A 15879-nucleotide genomic window follows, 5' to 3' on the forward strand; every position below is an offset into this window, starting at 1 on the left:
CGCAGAGGCAGTACACGTCGGAGGGCACCCGCCCGGCCGACTCCACGATGGGCAGGATGATGGACAGCGCCTTGGCGCGGTCGCCCGCCAGATTCCTCCTGCAGGCACCGCCAGAAACACACGCCAGGGTTACCCACCCGGGCAGAGCCCACGCCGTTTCACACCCACACTGACACCGCGGATCCGACACCCAGCACAGAGTAAACCGGAAGACCTGAGCTCGGACAGCTTCAGGGCTCCACGCGTACAGGGCGTGGGACTGAAACGCGAAGCTTCAGACTTTTCAAAGCCTCACATCACAGTATAACTTCGTACTGTGTACTGCACCCACGTTAGTTTTAACATACTTAAAAACAGTATCGGGAGTTCAATCAGCTAAATGGCAAAAAAAATTAAAATAAATAAACAACACACAAATAGCATTCTGACTTAACCTCAGGTAACATTTCGGCGAAAAAGGTCCGATAGAATGTCATGAACGTGAACTCCTGCATTCGCTAGTTCACATTGCATGGCAGTGCAGGAATGGAATGGGAGCTCAGTGAACAGCGAGCTCCAGGGTTAATGAGCTGACAGACACGCACCAACCGGTCACTGAATGGATCCACTGTGTCATATGTTAAACAAAGCAGCCGCCACAAAAACCAACAATGCAACACCATTAAAAAAAAAAAAAAAATAGAAAAAAAAGTGAGGTACCTGTTCAGTGCAAAAATGTAGTGAAATTTGATATTCTGCTGGGTGGCCACCAGACACGTGGGGAGGTTCGACAGGGTCTCCACCAGCTTAATAACAGCATCGTAGTCCTGGGGTCAGATCACATTACAATGCATTATTCAGCCTGGGAGCCAGACACCGCTAATATTTCACACTCATGCTAAACACAGATTCAAGCCCCAGTCAAGCTTGTGACAGTGGCATTACAGTCAATCCCTGACACCAGGCTTGATAGGATTAAAAGCAGCCCCCTGCCCCTCCACACCACACTACTGACGCTGGAATGAAAATATAACACTCGCAACATGCAACAAAACCATCATTTTTATTATTCTAATAACATTCTTACTGAGTTACTGCAATGTGCACAACACATGTATTGTGGAAGGATATATTATTCATTGTTAAGCCTCAGGAGAAAGTGAGATGCTTTCATATTAAAACCATTATGCTCTACAAACAGAGCCCATCTGTGGAAACTTTTTTTTTTCCATTGAGGTCACCAGCATCATAAGCCTTTTCCGTTATGCTATCGCTTCTCAAACCATGAGCCAGCATCCGCTGCTGGGTCATCTAAACCCTTATAAGAATCGTCCAAATATTTGGGAAATTTGCTTTTTGTGACCGTCATACCCATTTGTAACATTAATGCTAAGTGAAGTGACAGAACTGCAAGCAGGAGCTTGAGGTTGCCAGGTATGCATATCAGTGACTCTAAACTTGCACTCCCACTGCCAGTCCCACTGCAGCCAACAGTACTGCATACCTGGCAACCCCAAACTCACGCTTCAAGTGGTGCTGCATAGCTACTAATCCCAGTGCCCAGTGGATGCTATTGATACATGATTTAAAAAAAAAAAACTATTAGTAAATTATAGTTCTATAGGCCTGTTTGGGGGGGGGGGGGGCCGGCCGGTTTGGGAGGGGGGTGGTCCTGACCTGGACGTCCCGGTAGGACAGCAGGAGGTTCATGACGATGTCGGGGCTGAGCAGCTCCACGGTGTCCAGCCGGTTCTGGATCCGGCCCAGCTCCCGGCTCAGCTCCTTCCCGCTGAAGCGCTCCCTCGCGGTCCGGATCTCCTGCCGGACGGACTCCCGGAAATACTCACTGTGGAGGGAGGGAGAGAGAGAGGGAGGGGAAGGGAGGGAGGGAGGGAGAGAGGGGGGGAGAGAGAGAGAGAGAGAGAGGGAGGGAGGGGGGAGAGAGAGAGAGAGAAAGAGAGGGAGAGAGGGAGCTCAGAATTAAGGGCTGAACCAACCACATGCCCCTCACTCTTTTCAAGATATTATTTTTTGTGATTGCAGGAATGGGGAGACTGTGATTGGGAGGGGGGCAGGATTGTGGACTTGGGGGATAGAATTGTGGTTGTATACTTAAACCTTTAATCTTCTTGGCTTTTAATGGTACACTAAAAACATTCTCCAGGACAAAATTTTTTTTCCAGGAGACTGCCAGTTTTTTCACTTTCCATGACATTTCCCAGGACAAGAAAACTGCATCAAAAATATTCCAGGTCTTCCACGACTTGTGGGAAGCCTGCAATCAGCTTCCAAAGTTGACCTCAGAGTGCTGGAAACACATGTACATGGTTGCCAACATTCCCACACTTCAATACAAAAAATACTGGATCCGCTGTCTGGTACTGTCAAAAGCCGCACCAGACAGTACCTGGAGCTTTGACCTGCACCTCTGAGAGGGGTGCTCACCTGGAGCATTCCCCCCCCCCCCCCCCAACCCCCCCCCCCCCCCACCAGCGAAGAGCTCACCTGGAGCATTCCCCCATCCCCATCCCATCCCCCCCCCCCCCCTCACCTGGAGCTCAGAACTGACAAATAGGAGCCGAGCACAGGGCTTCTACACAGTTCACTACTGACCAATGGGAGCGAAGCAGAAGCCTTATCTGGAGTTCATAACTGACCAATAGGAGAGGAGCACGGGGCTCACCTGAAGTTTATTTGGACGCTGTCCAGCAGCCGGACGAGCTGGTCCACCAGTGGGGTGAGCAGGGGCTCCAGTTTGAAGCTGGGCCTCATCAGCTCCTTAATGCTGGTGGCCATCCCAGCATCACAGGCGAACACCTTCCCCTGCGGGGACACCACGTACGGCAGGAAGGTGTAGCTCCCACACTGCTCCTGCAGGGGGCAGAGGGACAGACTGGTCAACAAAAGGACACACGCATACATACACACAAACACACAAATTATGCACACACACACACACACATTATACACACACAGGCACATACATATTCACACACAGATACATAGGCACATAGATACTCACACACACACATTATACACATTTATGCACACATCGTCACGCAGGCACGCACCTACACAAACACAAACACAAACACAGTGCCTGGACCCGACCTCATTTAAGAAGAAACAAATCACTTTGTAATTTGTTAGTAGCTGATAGTCATTCAGCAGACCCAAAGATTATTAATGAAAATGTCCATTAAAGGTACTAAACTACAGTAAGAGCAAGTAGATCTCACGCCACTAAAGGGTGCTGCTGCTAGATATGTATACAGCTTCTCCATTTTACTTCATTTGAAATGTCGCACGATTTATCTGGCAAACATGGCAGCAGTCTTAAAAGTTGCTTAATTTGCCTCACTGAGGGCATTTATCCGTCCAACTTCCAATCAATATTATTACGCAACATTCCAACGCACTCCAAGAAGACCCCGGTCACTTTGGCCACTAAAAGAGCTCACATTTTGCGCACGCGAACGCAGAGGTTAGCAGTGAAAAACAGGATAGAGCGTAAAAAAAGATCCTGGCCGTCCTGCTATTTTGAGAGAGGATCCCGTACCCTCGGGGGACTCCGCACTCAAGGCCTGGCCAGACCTGTTTAAGGCTCATTAGTCACACAGCGTTGCGTTTCAAAAAATAAAAGGCCTTTTACTGAAACTCTCGTGTGTGTTGAATGATAGTCAATGAATCTTTGCGGAAAATAATAACATTTGACATTTTCTTTAGGATAAATAACATGAGCAGGGCGCTGAAGGCACTGGTCTTCTAGAAGCTGTCTTCAAACGGGAGAACGTTAATTACTCTTGGAGTCTGACCGTTAGTGCGTTTTTATGTTACTCGTTTAAGCACTGATGACCCTATAATGTCGCTCTAATGTAGTCGACGTGTCGAGAAGACAGACACCACCCACCGTTCAAAACGGTGAAAAGGGAAAATTGTGATGTCATTAATATCCCACGCACAGGTGTTCGGTCCAGTCTGTTAAACTGCGTGAACGCTGTCATCCTCTACGTCGTGAGCGAAACACCTATAAAACATCTGCGTGCGTGTTTTTACCTTCAGCGCTTGCAGGTCGTTGTCCTGCTTGTTGCAATACAAAATGATGTTATTGGTCATGCTGAAACTCTCTCTCACGCCAAGGTGGTAGAACAGCGAGGGTTGACAAAAGGAGTCGCTCATCTCCACGACGGCGACATCTGGAAAAAAAAACATGATCATACAATTACTTTGGGCCTGAAGTCACTATCACAACATAGTAGTACATAGACAGGATCCGTTAACAGTCACAGCAAAGGGATTGCTTAGAAGTGTAAAATAGTTTGCCAGTGTCAGTTGAACTATTGCTGCTATTAGGATTCATATTTTTTGTCAACAGGTTACTTTCAAACTTCTATAGCATGCGTTTAGTCTAGACTATCTGTAAAAAAAAAAAAGAAAGTATATTTAAAAACCAAACCAGTGGTGTTTTCCACGAAATCTTGAGCGTGACCCAAATTGAACTGTCGCTCATTCCCTTGACCAGTCAGATAAACATACTTAGCTGCGTGTCCGCACTTGCCTGCATTATAAAAGCTATCCAGAATATCCGTAGTCCCGAGCGCAATTCTTTCGAAGGGAATAGTTTTGAAGACAGCGCGCGCGTCGGCGCACGCTTCTTTCAGGCACTTCAGCGACAGGTTCTCCTCGGTCTGCGGCAGCGACGCGTCCTCGACCACGACGTAAACCACCGACAATGCCCTCGACCGAGTGCGCGGCGAGACGATTCCTTTATTTGCGCTGCTCAGCTCGATGGCCAGGGGGTCCTGCCACATACTTCCGGCCGGGATTCTGAGAGAATCTCTCCGCCTGAAGTCCTGCAGGCTCCGTCGCCTGCGGTCGGTTCTCTCCATGCCCAACTGATTGTTTTTTTATGGCTCTAAAATCAGCAGCGAATGTTTATATGTCCGCCTCGCAACCACGCTCCTTCTACAATACAGGTAAGACGCGTGATAGCTACATTCCTACCCCTTCTAGACACGCCTCTATCAGCGAGAGAGAAAGAGGGAGGGAGAGAGAGCGACACAGAGAGAGTCTTGTAGACAGTTTTGCGCAGCCCGTTGTCTGGTTGCCAGCTGTCTTCCCCTTTCCGTTTACGTTTCAGATCCTGGATTTGAATTACCTTCATTTAAATACAACGCACCGCACTATGCGTGCATACATGTAAAACACCCTTTCCTTACATGTAGGCTATTCTGTCGACAAATATTTAGTCAACAAGTAATAAAACTTTATAGCACCCAAAATCGGTACTGCGAAGTTATTTCCGCTCAAGGAACAGCTAACTCTTAGGCGGCCGGTGGACAACTTATTTCATGACCAGACACGTTGGTTGCTAGGTCATGTTTTCACCCCCCATCCGTGCGCTGGAATTTTCTGCGTTGGAATTTGAACTCGTAGTTTTCCGTCCAATTCGTTAAAACAGCTCGACAAGGATTTGCAATACAAACATGAACCATGTAGAACTGCCCGGACCTGGAGCGTTAACAAGAAATTCTCTGTGGGTTCCAAAAAACTTAAATCCAAACCCTTTTTCTCACCAATTGCAGGATAGCGATGGAATTGATATTCGACTAATTTTAGCCCAACCCACGTTAATAGGTACTGACAGTCTCGAAATTGTATTGAAAGTGGGCCTGCGTAGTGTTCTTCCGTCAACAGCTAACTTGGACGCGTTTCCACTTTCAAGGCATACTAGCGTTCCTCTAGTTGGACAATACTGCCCCCTAATGGTTCATAACAGTTTGGCCTCGACAATTTTAAATTTGTTTTAAATTTTGTGACCGAGTGCTCGATACCTCGTGGGACATAGACCCAATAGGGTCTCACAGCCCCGCGTTGGCCGCGAAAATAAATGAGTAAAGAAAAGAGCCTCAGAGTTGGAGTGCCGATATGTGTTGCCGTTCGGCTGATGATGGGTAAAGTTAGGATGTGAATACACGAAACATAGAGTGACTCTCCTACTTGAGGTGCTTCATGACTACGGGTCCTCGGCATGTTTGTAATCTCGGTCCACCAGCCGAGTTTAGAATCTGCACTAGACGCCTCCTTCGTGCCTCGTTAACTGTAATAATAAAAAAAAAAACCTCAGTTCTGAAACTTTAAGGCTTTATGGAGTGTGGTGCATTTTTCTGAATGTGTACCGTAGACAAACAGTTATGGGCGATGGCATACTTTATCTCTCTATCACAACACGCAGTGACGTTGGACTTTCACACTGTTAATAATTGACCGTGGAAGAGTAAAGCCATGCACATGTGATCAGTGCACTTCTATTGCCTATTCATGGCATACCTTGGATAACCTTCCATCCGTTATCTATACCCGCTTATTCCTGGACAGGGTTGCTGGAGCCTATCCCAGCATGCTTTGGGCGAGAGGCAGGAATACACCCTGGACAGGCTGCCAATCTATTGCAGGGGACACACACACCATTCACTCACACACTCATACCTATGGACAATTTAGTCTCCAATCAGCCTACCTGCATGCATGGATACCCACACGGACACTGGGGAGAACATGCAAACTCCACACAGAAAGGCCGAACTTGATGGATAACCTTATAATTAACAAGTTCAGAACAAACGCTTCGAGGTTGGCTCTGCAAAGTTATGCCAAAAGTTCCGTTTCATGTTGTCCACGTGCAGTGACAGGACACAATAACTTACTGGAAGCGCAGGTATTTTTTATATGATCTTTATGTACAATAAAAAACATTTAAAAAGAAACTGAAAAATATACGTAGGCTGCAGGTTTCAAAAACGGTATAAAGAAAAAAAAAAGGTGAAAAGCACAGCCTTGCAGAGCAGAATTCAGATTATTCACAACTTTCTGAGCGATGCAGATGTTTGCAGAACTACATAAACATGTAGAGCGCAATGGCAAAAATATGTGCCCACAATGCCTCGCTCACAGACTGCTGCACAAAGCAGGGCCTGATTTAGCTCACAGGTTCACTCACAGAAGAACAGTATACACGAAAGCAGGAATCCTTTTTCTTCTCTTTCATCCTTTCACCCGAAATGAGTGAACTATGTTCAAAGAGCGTAAATAAAAAAAAGAAGAAAAAAAAAAAAAAACCACATCCAGGGTGCACGTTCAACACATCCAGGGTCATTTACAGCAACCTGTCTGGACATAAGCCATTATTTTTATTCAAAGATTTTTATTATAAAAAAAATATATATACATACTTCTGCTTAGGGTACCGGTTACTGCTGCTGAACATGGACCGGAGAAGCACTGTTAGCTACAGGACGCGAGATGAACCGAACAGACTGCACTACAGCACTAATACAAATGACCTGAGAAGAGATAACCGGACGTCCTGGCACTGGACCGCTTTAAAGAAGCGCCTGCCTCTGGCCCACGCGTGTGCGTAGTGTGTTCCGCTAACCCTGGACGCAGCCCAACCCATTTCAGCACGAGGCCGTGCCACTTCCGGGAGAGAAAGAGAGAGAGAGAGAGAGAGAGAGAGAGAACGAGAGCGAGAGAGAGAGAGAGATAGCTTGTTTTTTAAAAGTCAACGTCTAGCGCTCAGTTTGACTACGTTTCCCACGATGCCCCTGGGCCCCTTCACTCGTCCAGGCCCTCGTCGTCGTCCTCCTCCTCCGGCGGCCGGGCGTCCACCTCGCTGGTGTCGGAGAACTCGTGCAGCAGCACGTACTCGCGGCTGCTGAAGCCGAACTTGAGCACGTCCTTCTCCTTGAGCTCGTAGTAGCGCTGCGACTCGATGCGGCTGTTGTTCAGGTAGGTCCCGTTGCCCGAGCCCAGGTCGATGATGTAAGGCCTCACCCTCCGGCCCGTGGTTCCGTCCACGCGCGTGAACGGCACCAGCCTGGAGAAACAGAGGATCGGTGAATGCGCCATTAATGCGTATTAACACTGCACACTAGCATCTGAGTTACAGGCGGCCATTTTGGCATCCTACACTCACTGCACAGGAACTCAAGTCCACAGGGCTCAGTCTAATATTCAATAAAGCTGATCAATCACTGTAAAATAGCAGGGGGTGAGTAGTCTTAATATAGGCATGCAAACTTCTTTATCTCAATTTATTGAGAATAAACATAAATGTAGAGTAGGGGATTCATTTATTCTGTCTGGTGCAATTTAAAACCTAAATTGAAAATGCTACATTTTTTACACTTTTCAGGATATTGGAATGTGTGTTGTGATTTTGTCTTCTGCGCTGGACTGTGCTAGACTGTGCTGGACTGCGCTGAACCGCGCTGGGCTGTGCTGAACCGTGTTGGGCTGTGCTGGACTGTGCTGAACTGCGTAGGGGCCTGTGCTGGACTGCGCTGGGCTGTGCTGGACCATGTTGGGCTGTGCTGGACTGTGCTGAACTGCGTAGGGGCCTGTGCTGGACTGTGCTAGACTGTGCTGGACTGTGCTGGCCTGCGCTGCGCTGGGCCCCGTGCTGAAAGGCTCTGGCGGCGCTCACCGGTACTGGAAGACGGCGTGCTGCTTGGAGCAGGACGGGTGGTCGATGGGAATGTCGGCGATCTTGCGCTGCCGGCCCAGCAGGTAGGCGCTCTGCCGGTGGATGTACATGACGGGCAGCGGCTCGTCGTTCTTAAAGGGGTACAGCCGCCAGCGCCGCTTGGGGATGCGTGCCTCGGGGGGCTCGTTGTACTTGATCACCACCCCGCGGAACGTGTTGGTGTCCTCCACCAGCGCCCCCGACAGCTCGAAGTTGGGCTTCTCCTTCTCGGCGGGGGGGTCGCCGTCGCCGTCCTCCGCGCCGCCGCCGAAGGCGGGGAGCTCTCCGCTCTGGCCGTCGGCCTCCAGGCGGCGCCGGTGGTCCCGCCGCCGGTCGTCGTGGCGATCCCGCTCGGCCTGCTGCTGCTGAAACGCCTGCGTGTCGCGCTCCCTCTGCCTGGCCCCGCCCCCGCCCCCACGCTCCCGGTGTCCCGACCGCGGCCGCTCCTCCTCCTGACCCCCCCGCCGATCGTCCGCCGTGTCCCAGCGGTCGCGCCGTCGCCTCTCCTCGTCACCACGGTGATCGTCCCGCTCCTGGGGTGGGGGGAGAGAAGAGGAGGGGTCACCACCATTTAATACATGACCCGTTTTACGTGCGTCACTTCAAATGCTTGCTAAATGTGCTTGTATTGTAATTATCTCATGTACTTATTTTTTTGCACCCGTTGTGTTTAGCTTGACTCAAAGCCATCCTTCATCATGTTTGAGGCAAGTACTCTGGAATATTCAGGCATCATGCTGGACGCCTCTATAGTCTCGCCCTGGTCCGGCCCAGCCATAGACCATAGAATATAGAAGTCTACAACAAGGTGGTACAGGACAGGATACAACAGTGCCACCGCACATGGGCTCTCCATATGCGTCTGTTTAATTACAGCAGTGTCACAGATAAGAATACTGTAGAGATCAGGTCCGTCTGGCCGGGTAAGTGCTGAAGCCAAGAAGCATTGCCTTTCGGTGAAGTGTAATACATAATATGCGGCGTTCTGGAGTGGAAGACCAGGGCAATACGCCAGGAAAGTAAGCCCTTATCCCCGTTAAATTTCCCTAGCTTGCCACAAAACTTGATATGCGGTTATAACATCACTCAGACTTATGATTTAAGATACGGGCGACTCTAGAGAGAAAGACATGGGTAATATGTACAGAGTAATAGATGTTTATGTTGACCTCTGGATATAAGCTACAGCATAATTTATCGCCAATATCAGACTTCTGAGTATTTATTGAAAAGCGCGCATGCCATAATAACAAATCAATAACGTTAGGTACCAAATTTCCCATTTGTCCAGAGCTGCAATGAAGCTAATGGGTTATTTCAGTAAAATATCTAAACGTGATCTCGGCTCCGGTTAGGTTACCCGCTTTATTTTAACGTCGTTATCCGGGAGGGGACTTCGGTTTCTCTTCCTCCTGGGTGACCTACTGTCCCGTCTTGCTGGCGATCTGTCTCTTCTTCTAGCAGGCGACCTATTCAACACAACACATCAAATCGTTTCTGTTTAGTGTAACTACTAATTGTCCAATTTTCAGTCAACGTTGCGACAAAAGCTAAACAGCGGCTAATGTTAGTCACTTTCCGTCAGAATAACAGCTAGAAGGATGAAAGTTGGAAGCGTCTGTTGATAGTGGTAGCTAACTGCTGCAATACCACTCAGCTACCACATCAGTTAGTTAAGCAGCATCCAGCTTACGGCAAAGTAGCTAAATAAAGCTAACCATAGTCACAATTGACACGAACGTTACCAAGCTACGCTAAAAAGATCCGTGTAAAAAATTGATCACAGGGCTGTATGTCCGATAAACAATCAATCGCTTTCCTGTTAAAAATCAATTTCACCCACCTGTCTGCTCGTCTCCTCGGCGGCGGAGGGCTAGAGCTACTCCCGTTAGACCCCGAACTCGAGCGCCGGGATCTCTGCGGCCTGTCCGGACTAAGTTGCTCTTCTTTGATTTTCATCTTTTTTTCCCGGGCTGGAGGAGGGGAATCGAGCCTTCTGTGTCTTCTCTCCTTCTCCATTATCCCAAAGTATCAACCGGTTTTTCTTTGTTGCTTTCGAAATAAAGTTCATAACATGAAAATGTTTTAAGAAGGGTAAATAATAACCTCACATAGCTACCAATTTCACACACCGGTTTACATGTCCCCTTAATGCATTCCGTTTCCGGTTAGATCGTTGTATAATCGACTCGGCTAAATCTTACGCATAGACTTTATTGGTTCCGCTTAAAGTTAATCACATTTGCGTTATATTTTTTTTACTAGTTGAGACGAAATCTTAACTAGCTGAGAATTTATTTGTAGCAGTGCTTGTTATTTCAAATTAGTTTCCTTTTTCTAGGGTGTTTTGTCAAGCTTATTTTAGATGAATTCGGTTAGCTAGCGCTTTCTTGTTTTTCTAACAGACTTATTATTAGTCTAGTTATGTTAGACTGAATCTAGGGAAGGTTGCTAACGTTTGATGACGGTAACGTTAGCTTGCTAACAAGCTAACGTTAACCAACTTAGCTAATTAGTCAGTGGTATGGAATGCATAAAAAGTCTCAAGACTTGGACCGTATTTATTCATTCATTTACGTCATTCACACAGCATGCACTTAGACTTGTGGCTAGCGTCAACAAAGATAAAATGATTAAAAGTTTCTATTTGTGTCTTGTTTTTAACGTGCTGCTCCCTGTACGGCTGCCGTACCCCTGGAGTACCGTTGTCTTGGAAACGGTATACAATACTCTTGGAGGAGTTGTTTGTTGCCGCAGTAAAACTTTGACTGCTGCTAATCGCCAACTTAGTTTAAAAAAGCATTTAAAATAATATACACTGAATTAGAATCAGCTTGTCAATATGATTCCGTCAGCCGATTCACTACTGAAATACGACACCCCAGTTCTGGTAACCAGAAACACTGAGAAGAAGTCTCCAAAGGTAAGAAAAAAGTTAAAGCGACTGTGTTGCCAGATATTACGGGAAGTATAGCCTGTGAAGGTATTTGGCTTTTCAGGCTGAAAAGACACTTCTAGATTGAACTGATTCATAAGCAACTTCCTAGATTTTCTTTGGAAAGATGCGTAGATATTTCCATCTTTTCATGATTTATTTATTCGAACGATCGCCTTCTAAATCAGTTAGTGGCCAATATCTTCGTCCTTATTTTGTGAATTATACGGCGCGCCCTCCAAAACTAAAGTATGGGAACGTTAATTATATGAGTATATTATTTACCATTTTACAGAAACTGCTGTTTTTGTCTTGAGTCCTCCCATTTTCAGTTGTCCAAAACTAAGTTAACCGATGACTGACAGGTGCTAATTATAGCTCAGGTGTTTCCTTTTGCGTGGATTGTTCAGACATTAAAGAGCAGTGAGTGTCTGTTTTTAGTTTTAACCTTTGTTTTCATCTGTGGAGATTGGAATTAGAATGCATACACCATCTTGAAGACCAGAGAACTAACTATGGCTGAAAAACAGTTTATCTGTTAACTGAGAAGAATTCATTATGAAGGATAGTACGTAAACTGGGTATATCAAGTACAGAAATTTTGGAAAGTCTTGTAAAAGAAAGAAACCACTGGTGGACTCAGAATTAAACACTGTACAGGTTGGCCAGGGAAGACGAATACAATTGATGACAGATGAATCCTAAGAACAACCCCAGAACAATGGGCAGTGACATCACCAGCAGTCTTCAGAGGGCAGGGGTGAAAATATCACTAGCCACTGTCCTCAGAAGACTCTGAGAACGGAATTATGGAGGCCCCTCATCTGCAGCAAGAAGAAAAAGAAGGTCAGATTAGAATTTGCTAAAGAGATGAACCAGAAAAGTTATAGAACTTTTATGGACAGACCAAAATAAGCCTTGACCAAAGTGATGGAAAGCCAAGAGTGTGGAGACAGGAAGGAACATCGCCCCCCCCCCCCCTCCACATCTGTGAACTGTGAACTATGGAGGAGGTAGTGTCTTGGCTTTGGCATGTATGGCTGCTTCTGGAACAGGCTCATGTGTATTTATTGATGATTTAATGGAGGATGGCAGTAGTTGGATGAATTCAGAAGTGTACAGACGATGAAAATTCTATTAAATAAGATCTGATTGTCTGTACTTTTGTCTCATATTAATCTTTTGAACTCAAATCCAGATGCTTTAAGTATATAGCAAAAATAACAAATTTCACTCTCCCATTCCCCATTGTTGTATGGCACTGTATAACTTTCCAAAAAACAAACTACTGGATGACAGGAGTATATTCCCAATTCCCAAATTCGATTTAGCAAAACGTCTCTTTTCAAAAAGGCATAATTATGAGTGAGATGTGAATTAGCCTCCTGAAACTACAGCAGCAGTGCGCATTTGTCTGAAGGACCTGGGTACCTTTCATCCGGAGCCAGCCGTGACAAACAGCGTATTTAAGCCGAGAGGAAAATAACTCAGTGTGGCATTTATAAGGTAAATACAGCCTGGGTGCAATTAGCGATCGGACGGGACATCTCTAAAACGTCGAGCGCAACGTAGACTCCCCGCTGTTTGACCGCTTTGATTTTTATCGGCGCTTAAATCCAAAATGGACGTCCCTTTAAATTTTACCCTCTGTTGACGCACCGGTGATGTCACCGCGTCTAATGAGAGCGATGTTGTTTTCCTCCCCGCCTCAGGCTCGTTCTCTGAGAGTGAGCCCCCTCCAGCCGGCCTCGACCGCCCCCGTGCCCCCCCCGCCGAAACCCAAGAGCCCCACGGGAGATGGCAGCAAACAGCAGATGGAGGAGATACTCAACGCCATGCTTCCGCCAAGGTAAGGCGCCCCTAGCTCGCCCCCCCTCATCACCGCTAAAGCTACCGCGCCACTCCTGCCCCCCCCCCCCCCCCCATCGCCCTAACGCTATTGTGCCACCGCTACGGATTCCCTGCTTGGCCACCCCACCCCCTCGCCCCTGCTAACGCTACTGCACCTCCCCTACCTCGCACCCCCCCACCCCCCAACACCACTAACCGCGGCGTGTCGTTGCGCTGCAGGGAGTGGATGGATAACAGCCAGCTGTGGGTGCAGCAGGTGTCGTGCACGCCCTGCACGCGCATGGACGTGGTGAAGCTGCAGGAGCTGCTGGACCTGAAGCTGCAGCAGAGGCAGGCGCGGGAGACGGGGATATGCCCGGTGCGCCGCGAGCTGTACACGCAGTGCTTCGGTACGGCCGCGCCCCCGCACAGACACAGACAGAGACACTGAGACACAGACAGCGACACAGATAGAGATACTGAGACACAGACACAGTCAGAGACACAGGCACAGACACAGAGAGAGGCGGAGACACAGACAGAGACACAGACACAGACAGAGAGCTGTGCAGCCTTGTCTGCCAGGTTCACTTTTCAGTGTGACTAGAACTGAACATAACTGAGCACAGCACAACACACTGGGAGCATGGCTGTACATGCCTCACCCGACACTTCCCTCTTCTGCCCGCCAGACGAGCTGATCAGACAGGTGACCATCAGCTGTTCGGAGAGGGGTCTGCTGTTGCTACGGGTACGAGACGAGATACGCATGACCATCGCGGCCTACCAGACCCTGTACGAGAGCAGCGTGGCCTTCGGCATGAGGAAGGCCCTGCAGGCCGAGCAGGGCAAGGCTGACCTGGAGAAGAAGGTACTGCCTGCGCTGGCCACACAGTGGTGGACCGCATTTCCCACAATGCCCTGGGCACCAGAGTCATCATCCAGCTTCAGATGCAGACTGCATTTCGGTTCCCACATCACTCCCACACTGTGTCCCCTGCGCAGATACTGGAGTTGGAGAGCGAGAAGAAGGACCTGGAGCGGCAGGTGAACGAGCAGAAGGCCAAGTGCGAGGCCATCGAGAGGCGGGAGACGGAGAGACGGCAGGTGGAGGAGAAGAAGCACACGGAGGAGATCCAGTTCCTCAAACGCACCAACCAGCAGCTCAAGGTGAGGCCGTCCGGCAGAGAGAGAGCGCTAACGTGCTAACGCTCCTGCCAGCCCGGGGACACACGCATCAGAAGTGTCTCCACATTCTTTTTCCTTGCCAGTACGGTATTTTAATTGATGTACTAATTAAACACATATTTACATATTTTGACTTCAACATTTCAAATACAAAATGAATTGTATTTGAGAATGCATTTGATAGAATTAGACACTGTGCATCTGAGTTGATGTTTTACTGTCAGGGTGTACAGGTTGTGTCTCCAAATTCTTTGACATACACTGATGTTGACCAATCATTGGCCGTGTATGAATCAATGCACTTCCCTACTATTGAGTAGGGTTGTTGAGTACGCAAAGTATGCAGTATGCAGTCTTCTCAATGCAGTGTACCCGTCAGGTATGTTGCCGTAAATGACGTTTGTCCGTAAGAGCGCTTCCTGTGTCACCTGACCTCTGACACACAGGTGTGCTCTTTTCTTTCAGGCCCAACTGGAGGGCATCGTCGCCCCAAAGAAGTGACCCCAGGACTTCACCAAGGCATATTCCATCGTTTTATACTGTTTTTACAAACATCCTCACATTAAAGGACTCAGCGTCCATTTTATACATTTTTACTGAAACGATACCCTACAGACATCAGAAAAACGAAGCAAAAATTGCACTATTTGTGTCTTTTTATCCACAGAATGGAAGCTCAGTTTATAACACCATTTCAAGCGCTCTGCAAAATGGCAGTTCCTGTTCTGCTAAACGTCAATTGTCCGAATTTGGCCTGCCAGGATTAAATTGTTGAGATAAAAATGTTCTTTTTTCCATGCTATTTTCAGCATATATTTTCTGTTCATCACTGTTTTTTTTCCTTCAAAATGACTCTTGGACCAATGACGTTCTTATATAAAGATTCCAAGGGAAATGATAACTTTGTTAAATGACTCAACTTTAACAAAAAAGTATGTTTGTTAACTATGTTTGCAAAAATCATTTTAACAGTTTAAATATGCAAATCACACTAATAAGTTTTCTCACTGTAGTTGTTACACAAGCCTAGTTAATGGGCATTAACAAGGAATTTACTAAATAAGTTTTTAGTCTCATATCTCTACTGTTTATTTAGGATTTATGAATGCATAAATGTATGTAATATCTGTTAATTATTTAAGAGCCATAAGTTGTTCCCTGCATGGTATCATAACCAAAAATATTTTCTCTTCTAAGTCTGGGACACTTGCAGAAAAAACACTGCAAATGGATCAGTCCTGCAGAAAGCCATACACACATCTGTGTAGAAATGCTCTGCACTATCTTTGACCTTTCAACTCTGATCTTTGACCTGTATGAAAGATTGCAATGCAGTAGTTCAGTTCCTACCGCATGTTAAAAAAACAATTTTACAATGGCCGCGTTGGCATTATTTTTGATTTTGTTAAAAAAAAAATTAATG

General features: G+C 47.1%; 3 protein-coding genes across 5 annotated transcripts in view; 1 reads left to right on the forward strand and 2 right to left on the reverse strand.

The window, feature by feature from the left end:
• Positions 1-5708, reverse strand: part of si:ch211-1i11.3 (mitogen-activated protein kinase kinase kinase 5) — a 28989-nt gene extending 23281 nt beyond the window's left edge. For 2 of the 3 annotated variants that reach the window (XM_035408913.1, XM_035408904.1), the window contains exons 1-6: positions 4538-4868; positions 4036-4175; positions 2663-2850; positions 1657-1825; positions 700-806; positions 1-98 (exon numbers count right to left, since the gene is read on the reverse strand). The exon at positions 1-98 is cut by the window's left edge and continues 73 nt beyond it. In XM_035408913.1, the coding sequence (XP_035264804.1) occupies positions 1-98; positions 700-806; positions 1657-1825; positions 2663-2850; positions 4036-4175; positions 4538-4868 (1033 nt within the window). Of the gene's footprint in view, positions 99-699; positions 807-1656; positions 1826-2662; positions 2851-4035; positions 4176-4537 lie in introns of all 3 variants that reach the window. The other variant, XM_035408894.1, reaches the window with a different exon arrangement.
• A 990-nt stretch (positions 5709-6698) lies between these two features.
• Positions 6699-10676, reverse strand: snip1 (Smad nuclear interacting protein). The gene is made up of 4 exons (XM_035408945.1): positions 10347-10676; positions 9864-9972; positions 8465-9036; positions 6699-7855 (listed from the first exon to the last, which is right to left on the reverse strand). Exons 1-4 carry the CDS (start codon positions 10520-10522, stop codon positions 7594-7596), a joined length of 1119 nt encoding a protein of 372 aa, XP_035264836.1. The 5' UTR covers positions 10523-10676; the 3' UTR covers positions 6699-7593.
• Positions 10677-10913: 237 nt separating this feature from the next.
• On the forward strand, positions 10914-15663 carry dnali1 (dynein, axonemal, light intermediate chain 1). The gene is made up of 6 exons (XM_035408955.1): positions 10914-11426; positions 13151-13287; positions 13509-13678; positions 13961-14139; positions 14274-14438; positions 14922-15663. Exons 1-6 carry the CDS (start codon positions 11346-11348, stop codon positions 14955-14957), a joined length of 768 nt encoding a protein of 255 aa, XP_035264846.1. The 5' UTR covers positions 10914-11345; the 3' UTR covers positions 14958-15663.
• Positions 15664-15879: the final 216 nt, after the last annotated feature.

Source organism: Anguilla anguilla, chromosome 1 (genome assembly GCF_013347855.1).
Source record: "Anguilla anguilla isolate fAngAng1 chromosome 1, fAngAng1.pri, whole genome shotgun sequence".
Lineage (NCBI taxonomy): Eukaryota > Metazoa > Chordata > Actinopteri > Anguilliformes > Anguillidae > Anguilla > Anguilla anguilla.

Excerpts from the sequence above, each read along its gene's own strand:
- snip1 (XM_035408945.1), bottom strand. The coding sequence starts at position 10,522 with ATGGAGAAGGAGAGAAGACACAGAAGGCTCGATTCCCCTCCTCCAGCC. Across the intron at positions 9,973-10,346 it reads CCGAGGAGACGAGCAGACAG|GTCGCCTGCTAGAAGAAGAG; the intron begins GTGGGTGAAATT and ends TGTGTTGAATAG. Across the intron at positions 7,856-8,464 it reads CACGCCGTCTTCCAGTACCG|GCTGGTGCCGTTCACGCGCG; the intron begins GTGAGCGCCGCC and ends CTGTTTCTCCAG.
- dnali1 (XM_035408955.1), top strand. The coding sequence starts at position 11,346 with ATGATTCCGTCAGCCGATTCACTACTGAAATACGACACCCCAGTTCTG. Across the intron at positions 11,427-13,150 it reads CTGAGAAGAAGTCTCCAAAG|GCTCGTTCTCTGAGAGTGAG; the intron begins GTAAGAAAAAAG and ends TCCCCGCCTCAG. Across the intron at positions 13,679-13,960 it reads GCTGTACACGCAGTGCTTCG|ACGAGCTGATCAGACAGGTG; the intron begins GTACGGCCGCGC and ends TCTGCCCGCCAG.